Genomic DNA, 23,708 nt, shown 5'->3' on the forward strand with positions numbered 1-23,708 from the left:
TAATGTATTAAAATGACAGCAAATTTCTCAGAAGAAATTTTTAATGCCAGCAGGGCATGAAATAATGTATTTCAAATCCTAAAAAAACAAAAACAAAAACAAAAAACCTCACAATCATGATTATAATACCCAGCAAGGTTATCTTTCAGAATCATAGAAGAAATAAAAACCTTCCAAGATAAGAGAAACTTAAGAAATCCACATAAGTAGTCTTAATTCTTCAATTAAAAGATGTAGTGTGGCTGATTAGATTGAAAAAGCAAGACTCAATAATATGCTGCCAGCAAAAGGATAGAAAATGATATTCCAAGCAAATGGAAAACGAAACCACGGAGAAGTGGCTATGCTTATATTGACAAAAGAAACTTTAATCCAAACTCAGAAAAGACAAAGCAATTCAATAATACTGATCAAGAGAATGATTTAGAAATAATTTATAACTGATGACACATTATTTAAAATATCATTACTTTTTATTATCTCAACATAAAAATGATAGGAAAGTAACTATGATATCAAAAAGCCCCAGCATGTTTCTTCATGTTTGCTTAGGACCTGACTTCTTTTAAGATTCCTAAAGCACAAGAAGTAAAATCAACAATCAAACTATAAAGCTTCTTCTAAGCAAAGGAAACAATCAATTATGTGAAGAAAGAGCCTACAGAATGGGGAAAAAATCTTTATCACACAACCTCAGATAGAGTACTAATTTCCAGGATATATAAAGAACTCAACACAAAAAAACCCATAAATAACCAATCAATATATTGGTTAAGGAACTGAACAGATACTTCACAGAAGAAGAAATACAACTGATCAACAAACATGTTCATCACCTCTAGCAATTAGAGAAATGCAAATCAAAACTACTCTTAAGATTTCATCTCACTCCAATCAGAATGACAATTATCAAGAATACAAGCAACAATAAATGTTGGCATACACTTATGCATTGCTGGTGGGACTGAAAATTGGTGCAACCACTCTGGAAAGCAGTATGGAGATTCCTCAGGAAATTTGGAATGGAACCACCATTTGACACAGTTATCCCACTCCTTTGTTTTTTTTTTTACCCAAAGGATTTAAAGTCAGCATACTATATTGACACAGCCATATTAATGTTTATAGCAGATCAATTCATAATAGCTAAACTATGGAACCAAGCTAGAGGCCCTTCAACAGATGAATGGATAAAGAAAATATGGTACATATACACAATGGAATATTACTCAGCATTAAAGAAGAATGAAATTATGGCATTTGCAGGTAAATAAATGGAACCAAATAATATCATGCTAAGTGAAATAAGCCAATCCCCAAAAGCCCAAAGCCAAATGTTTTATCTGTGGATGCTGATCTATAGTGATGGTGGTTGAGGGTGGAGAGAAGAATGAAGGAACTTTGGATTGCACAGAGAAGAGTGAGGGGAGGGGTGGGATCATGGGGATGGGAAGGACAGTAGAATGAGATGTTATTACCCTATATATTTGTATGATTACACTACTGGTGTGACTCTTCACCATGTACAGCCACAAGAATGAGAAGTTGTGCTCAATTTGTGTACAATGTGTCAAAATGCACTTCATTGTTATATATAAGTAATTAGAACAAATTTAAAAATTTTGAAAAATGAAAAGGAAAAAAAAAAAGACCCAGAAACAAATATTACCCTGTTTCCAAAACCTGGTAAGGACACAACAACAAAAGAAAACTGTAGACCAATATTTCTGATGAACAAAAACATTATAGATATTCTCAACAAAATACTTATAAAGCAAATTAAACAGCAGATTAAATGAATTACTGGACTCAGGCACCTATAATCCTAGTGACTCTGGAGGCTGAGGCAGGAGGATCAAGAGTACAAAGCCAGCCTCAGCAAAAGCAAGGTGGTAAGCAACTCAGTGAGACCTTGTCTCTGAATAAAAATACAAAATAGGGCTGAGGATGTGGCTCAGTGGTAGAGTGCCCCTGAATTTAATCCCTGGTACCTCCCCCCTCAAAAAAGATCATAGAGCTAGGGATGTGGTTCAGTAGGTAGAGTGCTAGCCTAGCTGTGTGGGGACCTGAGTTTGATCCCTACACCACACACATACACAGACACACACACACACAGACACACACACACACACACCCAATGATATATCATCATCAAGTTAGTTTCATTCCAGAGATTGAAGGAAGTTTCATTATACACAAATTGAAACGTAATACATCACACATTAGAATTAAGGATAAAAATGACACAATTGAGTTATTAGTTGCAGAAGAAATTTTTGAAATATTAAACATCCTTCATGATAAAAGTCCATAATAAATCAGGTATAGAGGGATCATATTTCAAAATAGTAGGCATTACAGATGACAAACCCAAAGCCAATATCATATTGAATGCGGAACAACTGAAAACACTTCTTCTAAGATATGGAACAAAAAAATAAAATATAGGCCACTCTCACTATTCATGATAATAATCTAGATTGTCTACTTGATTAGATTTAAGGGTGCCCAGGATTGAGAAACCGTGTCTACGAAAGTGTTTCCACAGGCATTAGTATGTGGGACAGCAAACTAGCTCACAAGCTGCTAATTCTGAGTGGGTCCCAGAAGAGGAGAAGGCTTTGGCAGTTCTGGCACTGTGTCATATAATCCAGCAAACCCAATGATAATTGAAGTGTTAGTGGCAGATAGTGATGCTATGTGGAGTCTTTGGTAGGCCCCTGAAGGAGAATCAGGGGAAGCTGTTGGAATTTTGGAGTAAGACTCTGGAGTCATCTGAAGAAAACTACTCTTCCTTTGAGAAATAGCTCATGTCTCTGGACCTTAGTAGAAACTAAATATTTCACTATGAGTTATTAAGTTATCACACAACTTGAGCTGCCCATCATGAACTGAGTGTTATTCCACTAACCAAGTCACAAAGATGTATATAAACAGTAGCAATCCATCACCAAATGGAAGTGCAAATATATGACTGAGCTTGAATGGGTACCAAAGGTACAAGAAAACTACATGAAGAAGTAACCCAAATGCCTATTGTTCTTACTCCTGCCACAATGCCTCTGTTCCTCAGCATGAATCTATGGCTTCATGGGGTATATATACCCAATGATCAGTTGGCAGAGGAAGAGAGGACTATAACCTGGCTTACAGATGGTTCTGCATGATATGCAGATACCATACAAATCTGTAGCTCTATAGTCCCTTCAGGCTGTGCACCTGGTTGTACATATTGCTTGGAAGAAAAAAATGGCCTAATGTGCAACTACATAGTGGTTTCTGGGATGTAGCCAATGGTTTGGCTTGATGGTCAGGGACTTGGAAAGAACATGATTGGAAAATTGGTGACAAAGACATTTGGGGAAGAGTTTTAAAGATAGACCTCTCCAAGTGGGTGAAGGATATGAAGATATTTGTGTCCCATATAAAGGTTCACTGAAAGGTGACCTTGGCAGAAAAGGACTTTAATAATGAAGTGGATAAGATGACCTTGGATGGAACTCGAGCTCTTTCCTCAGTCACCCCTGTTATTGCCCAATGAACTCATGAAAAAAGCACCCAAGGGCTGGGATTGTAGCTCAGCAGTTGAGCGCTCGCCTTGCATGGGCGAGACCCTGGCTTTTGATCCTCAGCACCACATAAAAATAAACAAATAAAGGTATTGTGTCCAACTACAACTAAAAAAAATAAATTAAATTAAAATTAAATAAAAAATTTTAAAAAGTGGCCATAGTGGCAGGGGTGGACGTTATGAATGGGCTTAGCAACATGGGCTTCCTTCCATTCACCAAGGCTGATTTGGCTATAGCTACTGCAGAGTGTCCACTGTCCTAGCAGCAGAGACTGACATTGACCACTGATATGGCATCATTCCCCAGTTGATTATATTAGGCCACTCCCATCATGGAAAGGGCAGCACTTTGTCCTTACTGGAATAGGCACTTATTCTGGGTGTGGGTTTGCCTTCTCTGTACATAATAATTTTGCCCAAACTACCATTGTACACTTACAGAATGCTATATTCATAATCACAGTATTCCACAAAGTACTGCTTTCAAACAAAGAACTTACTTCACAGCCTAAGAAATATGACAATGGGCTGATGCTCATAGGATACACTGGTACTACCAGATTGCCACCAGTCCTAAAGCAGCTGGTTTGTCAGAATAATGGAACAGCTCTTTGAAGATGCAGTTATAGCACCAGCTAAGTGTAAACATCTTACAGTATATGCTCTAAATCAGTATCTAATATATGACACTGTTTCTTCCATATCTAGAATTCACAGTTCCAGGAATCAAGGGGTAGAAATGAGAATGGTACCATTCACCATTACTCCTAATGACCTTCAAAAGCAAGTTTTCCTTCCTGTCCCCATGACCTTATGCTCTGCTAGCCTGAACATCTTGATTCCAGAGGGCAGGGGGTGCTTCTACCAGGAGACACAACAATGATTCCACTGAGCTGGAAGTTAAGACTATCCCCTGTGTCCACTTTGGGCTCCTCATATCTCTGAGGAGGCAAAGAAAGGAGTTATAGTGTAGAGTACGGTGACTGATCCAGATTTATCAAGGGGAAACTGGACTGTTACTCAACAATGGTTGTAAGGAAGAATATGCTTGTAGTGCAGGAAATCCCTTAGGGCTATTAGTATTACCACATCTATTAGTATTACCACATCGTGTTATTTAGGTCAACAGGAAGGGACAATAGCCCAGTCCAGGAAGGATGACAAATGACCCAGACCTTTCAGAAATAAAGTGTGGGTCATTTTTCCAGCAAAGAACCATGACCTGTTAAAAGAAGAGGGAATACAGAATTGGTAGCAGTAGAAGATAATTATAAATACCTGCTACAGTTATGTAACTGGTAACAGAAATCAAGACTATAATTATCATATTTCTTTCATATTTTGTTAAAAATATGTTTGTGCATATATACACATATATTAAGTGGATTTGTTTCCTTTCTTCTCTTATTCCTTTATTATATAGCATCATTGATTGTTTTAATGTTAGTACTTAAGTCTTGTCTTTATTATACTATTTAAATTGTGAAGTGTCAGAGTAAGATTCACTCATAAACTTTGCTTTCTTTTCTGGGGAAGCAATTATTGCATTTTTTGGTTGTATGCAGCAGTTATACCATATCAAATAGAATTATAACCTTATTATTGTGTTTACTTGGAGATTAAGTAAAATTTAAAGAGATATGATTGGGTATCAAGTTGACAAATGATGGACTTGTGTGGGTTAATCTGGATTATCAATTTGATTACATCAAGAGACACCTAGGATTAAGAGACTTTTGATTATATCTAGAAGGGTGTTTCCAAAGACACTGGCATGGGAAGAAAACAAAATTAGACTCACTCTGGATGCTGATGGCACTGTCCAACAGGTTGGGGGCTCAGACTGAACAAAAAGAGAAGAAAGAAGAAGCCACAGTGGATGTAAGCGCAATTCTTCCCTAGCAAGTGCATCTACTGCTACCACCATCACCCATGGATGTTGAACTCTAGCTTCTTCACCATTACAATGTGAATTATCACTAGCTATTTTCCAGGAAATTTATAGGACTTCAGTCTTAGACTGGGGCTGCATCATTGGTCCCTCTTGTTTTGAGGCTCCAGATTTTTGGACTGAGTCACTACTGCTTCCTCTGGCTCTCCAGTGAGCAGAAGTCATCATGAGACTATTCAGTTTCTGATCATATAAGCCACCCTAATTATATATGATATATACAAATAATTATACATGTAGAATGCGTGTGTATATGTATGTGTGTGTGTATATATATATGTGTATATATATATAATGTGTATATATATATATATTTATATAATGTATATATATATATTCATATATTCTGTTGGTTCTCTCCCTTTATAGAATGCTGACTAAAGAATCATTCTTATTCAACATAGTACTAGAAATTCTAGCCAAAGCAATTAGGCAAGACAAAGAAAAGGGATACAAAGAGGAAAGTAGAAAATTAAATTATGATTATATGATTCTTCATTTAGAAAAACCTTAAAGACTCCATTGAAAGAATCTTAAAACTGATAAATTCAGCAAAGTAGGCAAAATCAACATACAAAAATCATTAGCTTTTCTATAAACTAATGTGTTAAGTCAACTTTTTGGCAGTGTGACCAAAATACCTAACAAAAACAAATTAGACAAAAAAGTTTACTTTTGGGCTCACAGTTTCAAGGTTCAGTCCAGAGTTGAACAACTCCATTGACCTGGCCTGAGATAAGGAAGAACATCATGGCAAAAGGTCATGGTCAGGAAAGCTGCTCAGCTCACAGCAGCTAGGAGCAGAGAGACTGAAAGCAACAAGTCAGGGACAAAACACAATCCCTAAAGCCATACCCCCCAAGTGACCTACTTCCTCCAGCCATGCCCACCTGCTCATAGTTACCACCCAGTTAGTCGGTTTAAATTACTAATCCATCAAATGAGTTAATCCACTGATTTGGTTCCAGTTCTCATAATCCACTCATTTAACTTTGAAACATTCCTGCATTGTCTAACACATGAACTTTTTGAGGGATACCTCATATCTAAACCATAATAAGCAACAATTAACTTATTGAGAAATAAATCAACAAAAGCAATCTATTCACAATAACTTTTTTAAAATCTATGAATAAAACTAACCAAAGAGATGAAAAACCTCTATATTGAAAATTAAAAAACACTGAAGAAAGAAATTCTAGAAGCCACTAGAAGGTGAAAAGATATCCATGTTCATGATTTGATGTTGGTAAAATGGCCACAGTACCCAAAGTGATCTACAGGTTAACTATAATCCCCATCAAAATATCAATGACATTCTTCACAGAACTAGGAAAAAAATTCATATGAAAGCTTAAAATATCCAAAGCAATCCTGAACACGCTGGAGGCATTATAATATCTGATTTTAAAAATAATGTGGATGCATATATTAAAATCAACATGGTATTGGTATAAAAATAAACATGTAAACCAGAATAGAGGATCCAGAAATAAACCCATGTACCCACAATAAACTGATTCTTGACAAAGCTGCCCCAAAATATACATTGGCAAAAAGACAAATTCTTCAACAAATGATGCTGTGAAAACTGGTATCCACATGAAGAGGATTGAAACTAGACTCCTATCTCTCACTCTGTACAAAATCCAACAAAAAAATGGATGAAAGACCCTATGTAATATTTGAAACTTCTTGAAAAAAATATAGGAGTAACATTCCAAGATACTGGCACAGACAACAATATCCATAATAGGAGTCTAATTTTGAGAAACAAAAGCAAGAGTGGACACATGGGATTATATCAAATTAAAAGCTTCCTTTCAGAAAAAAAAAATTAGTGGACTGTAGACACAACCTATAATGTGGGAGAAAACCTGCCAGCTATTCATCTGATAGAAGATTAACATCCAGAATATATAGAAAGCTCAAAAAGCTTAACAACAAAAGAGAGTACAATTTTTTAAAAAAAATGGGCAAACGATCTGGACACTTCCTAAAAGAAAAAACATAAGTGGCCAACAAATATATGAAAAAAAAATGTTCAATACCTTTAGCTATCAGGGAAATGCAAATCAAAACTACATTTGATAATCTTTCTCACCCCCATCAGTATGGCTACTATCCAGAAAACAAACTAAAACAAATGCTGGTCATAATGTGGAGGAAAAACTCCTTATACTACTGAGGGGCATGCAAATTATTCTAGATACTACGGAAAAACTTCATGCAGGTTCCTCAAGAAACTAAAAATGGAAATGCAATATGATGTAGCTATTTCTCTTGGGAATATATCTGAAGGATATAAATATCTTTTGCATATATATACACACACACACACACACACACACACACATACATACATACATACACACAAGAGATACCTGCATTTATTCATGTTTACTGGGGTAATATTCACAATAGCTAATGTATGAAATCAGCCTAGATGCTCAGTAGATGAACAGATAAATAAAATATGGTATATATACATAATGAGGCATTAGTTAGCCATAACTAAGAATGAAATCTAACATAAATATGACATAAATAAAAGTGTCATCTTTAGAAAAATGGATAGAACTGGAGATCATCATGTTAAGCAGATAAGCCAGATCCAGACATGTAAAACATGTCCCCCCCAATATGTGGAAACTAAAAAGAAAGATTAAAAACAAAAAAAAATATTTAGGGAGGGAAGGGAGGGAGTGGAGAAGTAGGGGAGGCAAGAGAAGGCAGAAGGTAGACATGATAAAGATACTATATACGTATGTATGTAAATGGTGCAGTGAAACCCATTAATTCAATAAAAATCTTAATAATTATACTAAAAATAAAATTGGGGGTAGATAATGAAAGTTTAACTACAGATAAAAATTATAATTGTGTCAAAAGTGACTGAGGAGTGAAGTTGCAAATGAAATGGAAATATCAAAGCCTTGCAGATAACACATTATTGTGTATTAACTGCTGTAGGTAAAAAGGAAAGGGAAGAAATGATAACAGTAAAAAGTGGAGCTCATACTTGTCTTTGAGAATCACTAATAAGATGGCAGATAACAAAATGATAGCCCTGGACATGGATAAAAAACAATTTATTCAAACATATTCATTGTCAATTTTTAAAAATTTGGACAATCTGGATATCCTGCCTTTTTAAAAATTTCCCCAGAGGTACTAGGTTAAACCACACACAATTACTGATGATATTCAACAGTTACTGAATTGTCAATTACAGATGGTTCATTAATACAATGCTTAATGCCATTAACCACTGCTTAATGCCAAAAATAATCATTTGTGAATTAGTTCTTGGATTCTCTATGTAAAACATAATTAGGGTCTAATGAAAAATAAATCCTGGCTAATCTGGGAAAAAATCAGTTCATTATTTTTAACCACAAATATTGTTTAAGAAGTGAAGAAAAATGAATATTTACATAAATGATCCTAATCAGGATAAGCTTTCAGATGTAAAACATTAGTCATCTATAATTACTGTATATAAAAGTTGATAAAAAGAAATGTTTTGCTTCTAAAAGAGGATAATACACTGCTAGGAAGAAAAATTATATATTTCCTTTTTTATTGGTTGTGCAAAACATTACAAAGCTCTTGACATATCATATTTCATACATTAGATTCAAGTGGGTTATAAACTCCCATTTTTACCCCAAATACAGATTGCAGAATCACATCAGTTACATAGCCACATTATATATTTCCTTAAAACAATAAATGATCTATATAAAAAGAATATACCAGTTATGATCCTTCTAAGAATTTGCATGTAATTATACAAAGCAATGACATTTGCTTGGTTTAATGCCTTCTAAAAAAGAGAAACCTTACCTCTTTTAGATAAAATTTGGCATTATATATATTTTTTCATTTATCTAAACTGAGAAGTATATAATCCAAACTAAGTAGCAAAGGATGAGGATGAATGAGTAGTAATATTTAATGTTTTATGCATTATTCCCATATCACTCTGGGATACTCTCATGTAGCTTAAAAGCAAAACCAAGACCTCATATATACCTAATTGGGCCATATTTCTAAGTCACTAAAGCATTCAAAGAAAGATTAAAAGAGGTTAAAACTCGCCAGCATAGTGGCACACACCCACAATCCCTGCAACCTGGAGACTGAGCCAGGAAGATTGCAAATTCCAGTCCAGCCTCATCAACTAAGTGAAGCCCTCAGCTTATCTCAAAATAAAAAAAAATTAAATTAAATTAAAAAAGCAGGGGAGGTAGCTCAATTGTAGAGTGTCTCTGGATTCAATCTCCAGTACCAAAAAAAGAAAAGGAAGGAAAGAAGGAAAGGAGGGAAGGAGGGTGGACAGGGAGGAAGGAAGATTATAACTTGAATAAAACCTGAGCAACTACCTTCTCATCTTTATCTTCTGTAAGGTCACACTTCTGGCTCTCTTATCTTCTTATACCATTATTGTGGTTATTCTGAGCCAAGCAAAAAATTTTAGTATAGGAATTACCTACCTAAGAACTACTGGAAAGCTGGGCATGGTGGTACATGACTATAATCCCAGCAGCTTGGGAAGCTGAGGCAGAGGGATCGCAAATACAAAGCCAGTCTTAGCAAAAGCAAGGCACTAAGCAACTCAGTGAGATCCTGTCTCTAAATAAAATATAAAATAGGGCTGAGGATGTGACTCAGTGGTTAAGTGCCCCTGAGTTCAATCCCTGGTTTAAAAAAAAAAAAAAAAAGAACTACCAGAGAACAGAGAGAGCCACACAGGCAAATAATGTATGAGGTAAGTATATCTCTATTGTAGGTTTTAAGGAAAAAGATTGTATCTATTCCCTCTTTCATACTTGGAGAAACAGGGGGTTAGTAAAGAACTTGAGAAAAGTGATCCTCAGACTCAAACAGTACTTATTCTAGTTTCTCATACAAAGGAGGAAATCACATAGGTTTTGATACCAAACTGTAATGGAGAGTATGTAATGACCTGAATGTTCTCATTGAAGTAGGAGACTGCTACTTCAATGATATAATATTTGAGATTATAATATTTGAGATTATATCCAAATCTCTTTTTGTCGTAGGGCATGATTAATACCCACTCTTCATTCCTTACATTTTTTAGAATTCATCTTGATCACCATTATCTGCATGAGAATTTTGATGATATAGCCCTAATTCTAAGATGAATATAACTGTAAAATATATGGAATTTGATTTAAAAGTTATACTTTTCACACAGACGTGCTTATAGCAATTCTGAGGCTACTGTCCATACATCCTGGAACTGAACAAATGAGCAAATACAATAACAATGTTGGGAGACATGATTTTTGCTATTCAAAAAGACAAGTACAGATACTGAATTTGAAAAAATTAGGAAGAGTCTTGTGGAGTTTGATCGGAATTAGAAGTGTCAGCATACAAAATAGACATAGATATATCAGTAGATATTGATGTATGATTGTATAATTGTGTGTCTATACATTATAAAATTGACCTATTTAATAATTAATTCTACATCTACATATTTATTTATGCTGAGATGACTTAGGTAGTGCTGGAAATTGAACGCAGGGATACTCTACCATGGGCTAAATACCCACTCCTTTTTATTTTAAGTCAGGGTCTCACTAAGTTATCCAGGCTGGCCTTCAACTTGTGATTCTCCTGTCTCAGCTTCCCAAATATACGCATTATCATACCTGGTTCCAAATCTGTTTTTAAATGCTATTTTCTACTAACAGGAAGCACAGTTCCTTGGAGAAACCACTGATTCTAGAATTGGGGCAGGAAAATAAGATGATCATGCAACATTTTGTTATGCCATAAATTAAGGAAGTGGCCATAGAATGAATGGGGCATTTCCAAAAGAGTAGGAACCAGCTCAAAAGGACTCAAATCCTAGGACAACTTGAGCATTAAAATAATGATAGGGTTTGATTATAACTCATTCAATAAAATAAAAATTCATGAGTTGATACTGATAAAAAATATAGAAAAATAAGAAGGGAGAATTTTTCGTATGTACTGTGGCAACTAATAAATATAGAAGGATGACACAGTTTTTAAAAATCACCATTTTGCAACTGTCATAGGCAAGAGGCATCAAGTGAATGTAAACTAGTGAATGAAAGTGTGAAAAAAACAAGATCATACATAGTCTCAAAGTATCTACCCCCCAAATTGCTTATTAATTCAAAAAAACAAAATAGTGAAATTATAGAAGAGATACCTGGTAGACATTATCTTAACCAACATTATATTAGTGGGAACAAACTGACATAATGTGCTTCCTGATAGGATGCATGGGAGGACACAACATTACTTCTGTAGTATTCCTGCTTAAGCGTAACTTGAATTTAATCATGGAGAAACATCATATAATTCCAAATCAAGAGACAGTCTACAAAAGGCCTGAACTATTAAAAAAAAAAGTCCATATTATAAAAGACAAAGGCTAGAAACTGTCTCATATGAATGTAGACTAAAGAAACATAAAATTAAATATGCCACAATCTACTAGACTCTAAATTATACAGTAATATGCTTTCAATATCATATTTAAATATACAGTTCTTATATTTTTACAATTGTAACTATGACTATGTAAGAAAATGTTCTTAGGAAGAGTTAGGTATTTAGGGATAAAGGTGAATGATGTCTATAACTTACTTTCAAACAGACCATAAAAAAGTAATGCATATTAAATTCTAAAGTTCGGTTTTCTTCAAACTGAATAAGTTCCATTATTTTAGTCATTTAAATTTACATGAGACAAAAGAATTCAAAGAGTTGCTTAGTTTATGAAGAAATTTGGCAAGTTAAAAAAAGGTATTTGTAGATTTAATTCATTCTATTTAATAAAAATTAATGAGTACCTATCCATATGAATTTTATAATCAAAGTAATTCTACTGGAGAAGGAAAACATCCATGTAAATAAGTATAACATAAAAGAAGCATAATTTAAGTACCAAAATGAAGTATAAGAAAGCACTAAAGGAATGTTGAGAGGGAGTTATTAATTCATATCACTATATTAGCCAAATTTAACATTTATAATTTACTAGTCACGGTACTTAGTGCTTAATTCATGGAAAATATCAATAATCCTATAAGACATATTACTATTATTATTCCATTCTATAAATGAGGCAACTGAAGCATAGAAAAGTTAATATCTAGCTAAGTGGCTGCAGAGCTAGTTTTCAAATTCAGGCAAGTTGATACCATGATAGAAGGCTTAATGAAGGAAGCAGCATTTGAATTGACCCTTAAAAGATGCTTCTACTTTCAGCCAGCAAGAAAAGCCGAAAAGACAATACTCAAGGCTGCTAGAAAAATAAAAGTGAGGATATGGAAATATTACAAATAAATTGTATAAAAGAAACTGAACAGTTAAGGGAGGGTATGTAAGATGTGAGGAGAGAAGCAGGGAGCAGATTGAATAGATTCAAAATTAGATTACACAGCCTTTGTCAGTAAAGGGAATGATTATTAAAGGGAATAATATGCAACAAATTTTTCATGTAGTTCAATAGATTTAGTAGAAGGAAGGTCTTTGAGACATCCACATGAACCAAGTATCAACAAAATTTTATTACAATAAAATCTGTCCTAAAAGTTAGTATAAGAACATAAGTAATGTGTTCTTGTAACATTCATAGTGATCCTCCATGACCTAATATAATAATTTTATTTCACAAAGATCCTACCATCATGCAATGTTTGATATTGCCAGATCTGAAAACAGCAAATCTAAAATGCTACAACACTGCTAGAGTTTAACGAAGTCTACAGCTTTTTAGGAAACATTAAATGAAATGTGCATAAGCATGTAGCTCTGCATTTCAGTTTATTCCTTGTCATAATATTTATGAAAACAGGATGATCCAATTAAAGGAATACAATAATATATTCAATGAACTCTTACAAACAAACCAGAAAAATGACTGGCATGAATGCTTAATGTTAGATATTCTTGAAATGGCAGTTGACATATGATTGCTCTTATTAATAATAGAAAATACTTTGATTCTATGGTTAGTTAGGCATAAAGAAAAAATGTAACATTTAGAAAATTTTTCATTTCTTAATAAATATAAACATTGATGAAAGTCTGCTTTTTATTTCACTTATTTTTTTTGGTGCTAGGGACTGAACCCAAGTCCTCATGGATTGTAACTACATGCTCTATCATTTAGTTATACCCCTAGTCTGAAAGCCTGAATTTTTTTATTTAGTAAACTGTAAGTTTATCAAAATTTATACCATAACCAAACAGTATATAAACAAAATCCAATTGCAAGTTATCATAAAAATATCTAAGTTTTTGAATGTTAAAAATCATTTATAATTAAAATACTAACAAATTCATTGGCGATATGTTTGTACATAATTACTAAAAGACAAAAGAATATCTCTTTCATTTTTATAAAATATCCTTGAAGCACAGAACTTAATTCCCCAACATAAACTTCTTCTATTCTTTAAGAATTCTAATTATTTATTTGATCAAAAAATAGAATTTATTTATAAGATGGAAAGTATTAGGTAATATCACAGACGAGAAGAATGTGAAAAGAGAAGGCAAACTACTTCAAAGAACATTTTAAAATCAAAAGTTATATGTAGTTAAATATAAAACTTATAAAAAGGTGAATAACCAAAGAAATAGTTCTTTGAACTAGTCTCAATTTTACCCTTTAAAAAAAAAGCACTTTAAATGGTATATGAAATTCAACAAGTATCTTTTATATGTTTAACTTGGTTTCTAAGATTAAAGGAAAACCATACAGTCTTTAAAAATGGTGAGAGGGTTTATAATTTGGTGAGAGGCTGAAAACTGGTATGATAATCTTGAACTGATATTGCAGCTGCCCTGAGAATATTTTCTAATAATTGGGAATGTAAATTTTAATAGCAGAGACAAAGAAGAAGCTAGTCCTTTATCCTTTGCTTGGTAAAGTGTTATAACTAATATCACAACACAAAAGCAAAAACCTTGAAAAGCTCTATTCCCTCTGAAAATTGTGCATTAAAAGTGCGGTACAACAACAAAGGAAAATGATAAAAGAAAATTTATCTATTTAAATCTCAGCTCCAGATAGAGTAGTTTAAAGAATTTGAAGCTGAAAAACTAATACTAAATGATCTTAAAGTTCTAATACTTTGAGAAGCCTGATATAACAAATAAATACAAACACTTTTTGTGGGAATTTACCCTTAACTCAAATCGTATAAAATCTTACAATTGAGATAACCCAAAACTGAATAAGACACCAGGAATAAAGTCAACAACAAAAACAAAAAAATCCAAATAGAATTAAACCACTATGAAGATCAATTATTAGAAAGAATAAATATACAATATAAAATCATAAAAAATGGGAAATTAAAAAATAAACAAGAAAAGGTTATCAAAAACAAATCAGCTGGAGACAGTGGCATAAAATATAATTTCAGCTACTTGGGAAGCTGAGACAGGAGGACTGCAAGTTGGAAGTCAGCCTAGGTAGAAACTTAATGAGACTTGTCTCAAGTTAAAAAGGGCTGAGAATGTAGTTCAGTGTTAAAGTGGGAATGTAAATTTTAAATTTTTGGGTTAAGTCTCCAGTATCACAAACAAACCAAATATAATTTCAAATAATAATATAATTATTTATCTAAATATCTATCAATAAGAAAACATTTTTCAAATAATATTTTGAGCAGCTGGGTAAAATGGATTATGGACTATTAGATGATCAATGAATTTTTATTAATTATTATTAAGTGCAATAATGGCATTCTGATTATTTGAGATGTCATTGTATTATTAACAAATGTACTAAAATATTACATATTACCTAGGATTTGTTTTAAAATATGCCAGCAAAGAAAAAAAAGGACTAAATGAAACAAATGTGGAAACTATAAAATCTGAATGATGTATATATAAAATTTTTATAATAAAAATAATATTAAAACAACAGTATAACCAGAATATTAGATACAGACAAAGTGAGAAGTAGAAAACTGGAAGATGGATCTGAAGAGAGCATCCAGATTATGAGAAAAACTTAAAAGGAAAAACAACAACAACCCAAAAAAAACTCACCTTCCTTTGGACTCACTGCTGCAGGAAGACCATTCCAGTCAAGGGTCCAAGTAGGGCAAGGGTGGGGAGAAAACATCACTTCAATGCCGTTTTCCTAGAAAAGGAAATAGGCTCTTTCCAAATTAATGAATCATGTTATGTTTTTAAAGACCAGATTTCTATTTTCTATACTGGAACACTACTAGCAATAATCATTGGATCTTTCACCAAATATTTAGTTATGTAAAAAACTACATGTTGGGGCTTTTTGATATCATAGTTACTTTCCTATCATTTTATGTTGAGATAATAAAAAGTAATGATATTTCAAATAATGTGTCATCATTATAAATATATATGTAAAGATAAAAATATTTTAATACCTGAGAAACACACATAATTAATAAGCTATCATAAATCCATCGAATATCATGGAGAAAAGTTATTTGAGGATAAAACTTTATCAAAAAACAATCTACAAGAAAAAAAATCCACACAGAAAATATAAAAAAACTAGCTTTGCATTATGTCCATCAAAAGGTCTATTTTTTAAATTTATTCTGATTTGTTATACATGACGGCAGAATGCAATTCATTTCATATTAGACATACAGAGCACAATTTTTCAAGACTTTGATGGTACACAAAGTATTTTCAAACCATTCATGTCTTATACATGTACTTAGGGTAATAATGTCTTACTCATTCCACCATCATTCCTACCCGCTTTCCCATTCCTTTCCCTCCCGCACTTTTGCCCTATATAAAGTTCCTCCATTCCTTCAATGCTCCCCCACCAATTCAATTATAAATCAGCATCCTCATATCAAAGAAAACATTGGGCCTTTAGTTTTAGCATTATATTCTCTAACTTCATCCATTTACCTGCAAATGACATGATTTTATTCTCTTTTAATGCTGAGTAATTTTCCATTGTATATATACCAAAGTTTCCCGATCCATTCATCTACTGAAAACTGTCCAACATATAAGCTCCATTTTAAAGTACCAAAAAATATCCACCATATCTGTCTTTTATAAGGGACAATAATGCCTCTAGAAAAGGATTCCTCTGGTTTAACGAACTGGATCCCAACATTTTTAAGGAGGACCACTTTTAAAAACAGTAATTTTTTTTTCAGGTTCCTTTCTATGTTGGAAGTTGTACATTTATTATTTGATCTAGAGATACTGGCATGACATACACATGGATTTGCAGACCCTGCCAATCATATTCTAGGTTCACATCCCACCATTGTTCAAGGTATTTTTATCTCTAGAAAAACCCTACTAAAAGAAAGATTTAAGGCAGACATGGTAGTGAATGCCTATAGATGCAGCACTTGGAAGGCTGAGGCAGAAAGATAGACTGAACCCATGAACTGAGGCCAAGCTGGGCAGCATAATGAGACCCTGTCTCAAAATTTAACAACAAAAATGAAGGAAGGAAAAGAAAATTAAGTTCTTAGAATTCAACAGTAACCCCTTTATATCAGTTAATTAATGAGATTAATGTCCATTATGAAATTGGCTGTTTGAGTCTCAAAGGAAACAGTATAAAGATCCTTTGTTAAAACTAGAGATATCACTGTAAGTCTAGACATCTAGAGTGCTCATTTGCTTATAGAAATAAAAACACATCTCTGACAACTTTCTTCTAAATCCTTAATGTTAGTTACACTGAACTTGTTATTCCTCATTTCTATCATACAAGTATGTTGAGAAACTACTTATATCCCATAAAATTTACTCTTTCAAAACATACAATTCAATACTAAGATTCACAGTTGTATAGCCATTAACCCTATCTAGTTTTAGAACCTTTTTATCATCCTCCCCAACAGCCTTATACCCACACACTCAAGAGATGAACCAAAGATCCCTCAGCAGTTTAACCCATCTGATCAAGCACATCAAATTCTGGATATGCCTCAATAATTTTTAAAATCAACTATATACCTACCCAGATATGGTATATAGCCAGGTGGTACACACCTGCAATTCAGTTACTCAGGAGGCTGAGGCAGAGGATTACAAATTTCATGCAAGCCTGTGCAATTTAGTGAGACCCTGTCTCAAAATAAAAAATAAAAGGGGCTGGATATTGCTCAGTGGTAGAACATTCCTAGATTTAATTCCCAGTACTACAAAATAAACAAATAAATAAAACCAGCTATTTAATCACAATTCATTGTTTTATCAGTAGGCTATAGAGTTTGGCTGAAGAACAACAGACCTGGTGTCACTACTATAAAGTTTTCTTCTTCATTTCTAAATCAGTAAACTTTCTTTTCCCTAGAGAACTCAAAATACTTGCTGAAAAGAAAACTAGGAAAATATAATGAGAATTTTTCCAGCGAAACTCAGAACAAATAAATTATATCAGAAAAATTATATTTTAAAAAATATTCAAATAGTCTATTAAAGACAAAACACTTTTTCAGAGCATTTCATATCGTTTCATATCAAAAGATAGGGGGAAAAACCCTATTGGTAAAAACTTTATAATTAGTAAAATAATGCCCTAAAGAGAGAAATATATATCATATGTGTTCCTTTTATATGTATAACAAAAGCATTAATAAAACCAAAAAATAAAGTAAAAAGAAAATTTAAACAATTCCAAAATCATAAATTTAGATAAAAACTTGATAAATAAATTGAGAAATTTATCTTTATATTTCTTTAATTTCAAAGTACCATCTCAAAATTAAAAAGACCAAGGCCAAAACCTTGCAATAGAAAAACATCTGGTTAAAACAACACACTTGACCAGATATGATACTACATTGTTCCATGTCCCAAATATTAAAGAAACGTTTTAAGAAATACATTTTAAAATTTATATAAATGGGACTGATTTGGATCTAAAGATACATAATATTAAAAATCTTCAATTTTAGTAAATTTTTAATTTAGTGCTTAAATGCAAAAGACTAGCAGAAATATTAATCAGTAAAAAAGTAAAGTAAGATTGCTATAAATAAAATTTATAAGAAAAATTATGTTAATAAAAGATTAGCAGTCAGGGTAGAATGCTCAGCAACAATATCACATGGAATTTTGCAAAGAAAATTTTAACAGTTTAATTACCATTAATTTGGTCATAGTTGGTCTTGGTCCTCCTATAAATAAAGAATCATTTTGCTCCTCCACACCTGGGACCTCAGTTAAATTCAGATGTTGTTCACCTGAAGTAGTCAACAACTCTGGAAAATGGAGAAACTGGATCCCACACTTAGAAGCTGCTGTTTTTACTCTTGGCACTTCCTGAATCCTCTGGTACCAAGCTGCAAGCAGTGGAAATTCTATCAGCTTCTCAGAACATTTCTTGCATATAATTGCCTAGGTAGGAAAAGGATAAGACACATTATTATGTATTTCTGTTTATAGCAGCTGTATTGAGGTAACTTTACAGATCATAAAATTCACACATTTTAAGGATACAGTTCAAGCAATCCATTTTAGTAAATGGGGTATTTTTGTTTTTGCTTATCCATTCACTAATTGATGTATACTTGCATATTTCTAGTTCCTGGCTATTACGAACAATGCCACTATACATAGGTGTATACCAGTGTTTGTATAGAAAGTTTTTGACTTCTTAAGAATAGATAATTCAGAAACAACTTTCTAGGTTATATAGTAACTGTACATTTAACTTTTAAATAAACCATTGAATTATTCTCCATGGTGGCCATACCATTTTATACTATCACTAGCAATGCACTGAGATTCCAATTTCTTTACATTTTGCCAATTATTGACATTGTGAGTCATTATTATCTATTTTTTTTAGAGAGAGAGAGAGAGAGAGAGAGAGAGAGAGAGAGAGAGAATTTTTTAATATTTATTTTTTAGTTCTCGGTGGACACAACATCTTTGTTTGTATGTGGTGCTAAGGATCGAACCCAGGCCGCACGCATGCCAGGCGAGCGTGCTACCTCTTGAGCCACATCCCCAGCCCCATTATTATCTTATCCATTCTTGTGAGTATATAGTTATATCTCACTGTGACTTTCATTTGTATTTCCCTATGATTAAATATGCTGAGTTTATTCTCCATTTGTATATTTTCTTTGGCGATGCCTTATATGTTTTTATCATTCATTTTGTAATATAAGAATTGGAATAACTCAACAGTAAGGAAATGAAAAGCTCAATTTAAAATGAGCAAAAGTCTGAACAGACAGCTTACTAAAACATATACACAGATGCCAACAAAACATATGAAAAATGCTAACTTGCATGTCATTAGAGAATTGCATATTAAAACAAGGAGGTATTACCACGTATTTGTTATGGTTTAGATATTAAGTGTCTCCCAAAAGCTCATGTGTGAGACAATGCAAGGAGATTTAGAGATGAAATGATTTGATTATGTGAGCTTTAACCCAATCAGTGAATTGGTCCCCTGACAGGTGTTATATAGGTAGGGTGTGGATGGAGGAGATGGGTGTGCCTTTGGGGTTTATATTTTGTGTTTTGTTGAGTAAAGGTGGGAGTAAAACTGGGGCTTTAAGGAAGTTGTACTTGTTAAAAACATTGCCAATATGTAATACTAGAATAAATAAAAATCTAGAACACTGATTACACCAAATGATAGTGAGGATATGGAACATTAGAAATTCTCCTTCTATGCTGAGATACAGATTGTAATATACTGTCATGACTTATAAAGACAGTTTGGCAGTTTCTTATAAAATGAAATATACTGTTACTTTCAATCTATCAGTCATGCTCTAGAGTTGAAAATTATGTTGACAGCTTATAATAGCTATATTCATAATTCTCAAGAAGAGATATCAATGAAAAAATGAAGTATCATCTCAATCTAATTAGAATATTTATCATCAAAAAGACAAAAAATAAAAAATCATAGTGATAATTCTGAAAAAGGGAAACTCTTACACACTGCTAGTGGCAATGTGAATTAGTACACCTATTATGAAAACCAGTATGGAGATTCCTCAGAAAACTAAAAGTAGACCTACCATATGATCTAGCACTTCCACTACTGAGTATATATCCAAAAGAGATGTAATCATTATACAAAAAAGATACTTGCTCCCCCATTTTTATGACAGTACTATTTGCAATAGTCAAAATATGGAATCAATCTAGATGCCCTTCAATAGATGCATAAAGAAAATGTGGGGGCTAGGGTTGTGACTCAGAGGAAGAGCACTTGCCTAGCATGTGTGAGGCACTGAGTTCGATCTCCTGCACTACACAAAAATTAACTAAAGGTATTGTGTCCACCTAAAACTAAAGAATAAATTTAAAAATAAAAGAAAGAAAATGTGATATATTTCCACAATGGAATAATATTCAGCCACAAAAGAATGAATTCTGTCATTTACAACATGGATGGAAGGTCATTATACTAAGTGAAACAAGACTGCTATGTGTTCTTACTCATTTGTGGAAACTAACAAGTCAACTTGTAGAGGATGGAATGGAATAGAGGCAGAAGGGAGGAAAGATAAAAAGAAGTCACTTCGGGGCAACAAAAGCACAGGGTAATCACTTCTGATTCTTCTTTAGCACAGTAGGGTAATAAATGAAACAACCTATTATATATTTCAAAATGACTAAAAAAGAATAATATATCTAACACATAAAAATGATTAATGGTTGAAGATGTAAATGCTTGTAACCCTAATGTGCTTATGACATATTGTACATATAAGTTGAATTACCATAATTTATCCCATAAATATATACAAATTAAAAGTAATTAAGATTTAACAATAAGATACTTGCTAAGGACATTAAAGTAAAATAATAAAAAATAAAATTATAAATGTTTAGAAATGGAAAAAGTAACTATAGTAGTCCCCCCATTATGTGTGATTTTTATTTTCAAAGTTTCAGCTATCCAGTTCAAAAATACTATGTGGAATATTCCAGAAATAAATAATGCATAAGTTTTAAATGACATGCCTTTCTGAGTAGCATGATATAATCTCATGCTACCCTATTCACACTTGCTCTGGATGTAAATTATTCCTTTGTTCAGCATATCTACACTGAATGTGTTACCAGTTCATTGGTCACTTAGTAACTACCTTATTTACCAGATCCACTATCACAGTATTGCAGTGCTTATGCTCAAAAGTGATTCTTACTTAACAATATCCCCAAAGTACAATAGCTGTGTTCCTGGCAATTTGGATATGCCAACGAAGCCATAAAGTGCTTTCTTTCAGTGAAAGTGCAAAAGTTCTAGATCTAATAAGGAAAAGAAAACAGTAATGCTCCGGTTGCTAAGACCTAAGGTCAGAAGAAATCAACTCATGAATTGTGAAGGAGGAAAAAGAAATTTGTGCTAATTTTCCTGTTGCACATCAAATTGCAAAAGTTATGGCCGTGATGCATGATAAAGAGCTTAAAGACGGAAAAGCTTTAAATTTATGTATGTGTATATGGGGTAAAAGTATATATAGGATATGGTACTATCCATGGTTACCATCCACTAATGGTCTTGAAGCATATCTCCTGTAGGTAAAGCAGCACAACTATAGCACTATTCAGATGATATTTTTATAACGCAGTATGTAAATAAGGTTTTAATTCATTTAAGTTAGGAAATGTGAAGCTCTTACTCCTTATCCAAATTAATATTATTTTGTTTTCTTTTTGTCATATGCTTTCTCCCTAGCACTACTACCAAATCAATTTCTTCCCTCTTTGAGACCGCTGAATTTGTTTCCATATAAACAGTTAAACTGTCAAAAACAGATTATGACTTATGATTATGAACAAATACATGAGTAAAAAGGTCAAGTCACAGAAAATCTCTACAAATATATCTAGAAATTGGTTTGAGGGCAAGAGTCAGAAAGATTAATAAAAAATCACATTAAATGTATTCTTCTATATTTTAACAGGACTTAAAATAAGCAGCAGTTGTTTATAAGGATATAGACTATCTCTAACTCTCATTGAGTACTATAAGCACTTAAAACACTGCCTTGCAAATAATAGTAACTCTGTTGAGCAAAGAACAAATAATCAAGGGTTGATTTATTTTCTTTAGATAATTCCTTAAGTTAGTGTTTTTCAAATTGCTGTTTATGATCCATTGGGAGGTTGTCAAATCAACAACCAATGAACAGTGTTTGTGTTTTCTTAGGTACTTATTTACTTTTGTGATGCTGGGGATCAAGCCCAGACCTTTGTGTATGCTAAACATGTGTTCTACCACTGAGCTATACTCCTAGCTTTACTTATGAAATAACTTACTACAAGATGTATACTCTGATATTTTACATTTAATGTTTTTGTAAACATCTTATGGGAATTAGGGACCCGGCTAGTGGTAGAGTGCTTGGCTAGCATGTGGGAGGCCTTGGGTTTGATCCTCAGCACCAACAGGAAAAAAAAAAAAAGTTATTTTGTAAGTATTTATGAGCATAAGCATATATTAAGGATATGCATTTATTTTTTTACTCAATCACTTCATAAACATATTATTTACTGTGAGTTAAAGTAAAAAAAGTTTGAAAAATAATGTCTTAATGGCACTCTGGGAGCCAAAAGTTTATAATTCCAGAATTCTCAATTACCTCAAAATAGATTAGGTGCTAAGAGAACTGAGTTTAATACATGACAAATCAGTTAGATCAGAAATGCTTTCTTTTCCTCATCTTTCTTTTACTCATCAGTGACTTATTATTATTTGTTAAATGTATGTGGTATCTTTCTCTCTTTTTGAAAATAAATTCTGATTGGATAACAATAATTCACACTTAAAAGAATGGAGGGGCTGGAGCTATAGCTCAGTGGCAAAGTGCTTGCCAACCATGCAGGAGATCCTGGTTTGATCCCAGTATCCCTCTCCCACACACATAATTGCAGTTTCACTCTGCCTGACTGGTTGCCTAATTTAATCCATATGCCAGGGCACACTTATTAATATTCAGACAATTAGGAGACACTGAAACATATTCAGTAGACTTAAGAAGACATCTTTAAAGAGGTGACACTAATAAAAATGGTATGAAATGAAAATGTGTTCCTCCCCCCTCAAAAAACAAAATCAACAACCAAAAAAAATCCCAAAGTTATCAGTTTTCTAAAATCAAAATCATTACAAATATCACAGAGCTCCTTAAA

General features: G+C 33.0%; 1 protein-coding gene across 2 annotated transcripts in view; it reads right to left on the minus strand.

The window, feature by feature from the left end:
- The window catches only part of Gstcd (glutathione S-transferase C-terminal domain containing), a 159,456-nt gene that overhangs the window by 116,080 nt on the left and 19,668 nt on the right, over positions 1-23,708 (minus strand). For both annotated transcript variants that reach the window (XM_078021848.1, XM_078021849.1), the window contains 2 exons: positions 18,681-18,932; positions 15,609-15,702 (listed from right to left, as the gene is read on the minus strand). In XM_078021848.1, the coding sequence (XP_077877974.1) occupies positions 15,609-15,702; positions 18,681-18,932 (346 nt within the window). The remainder of the gene's footprint in view (positions 1-15,608; positions 15,703-18,680; positions 18,933-23,708) is intronic.

The sequence above is a fragment of the Ictidomys tridecemlineatus genome, chromosome 9, assembly GCF_052094955.1.
Source record: "Ictidomys tridecemlineatus isolate mIctTri1 chromosome 9, mIctTri1.hap1, whole genome shotgun sequence".
NCBI classification, from domain to species: domain Eukaryota; kingdom Metazoa; phylum Chordata; class Mammalia; order Rodentia; family Sciuridae; genus Ictidomys; species Ictidomys tridecemlineatus.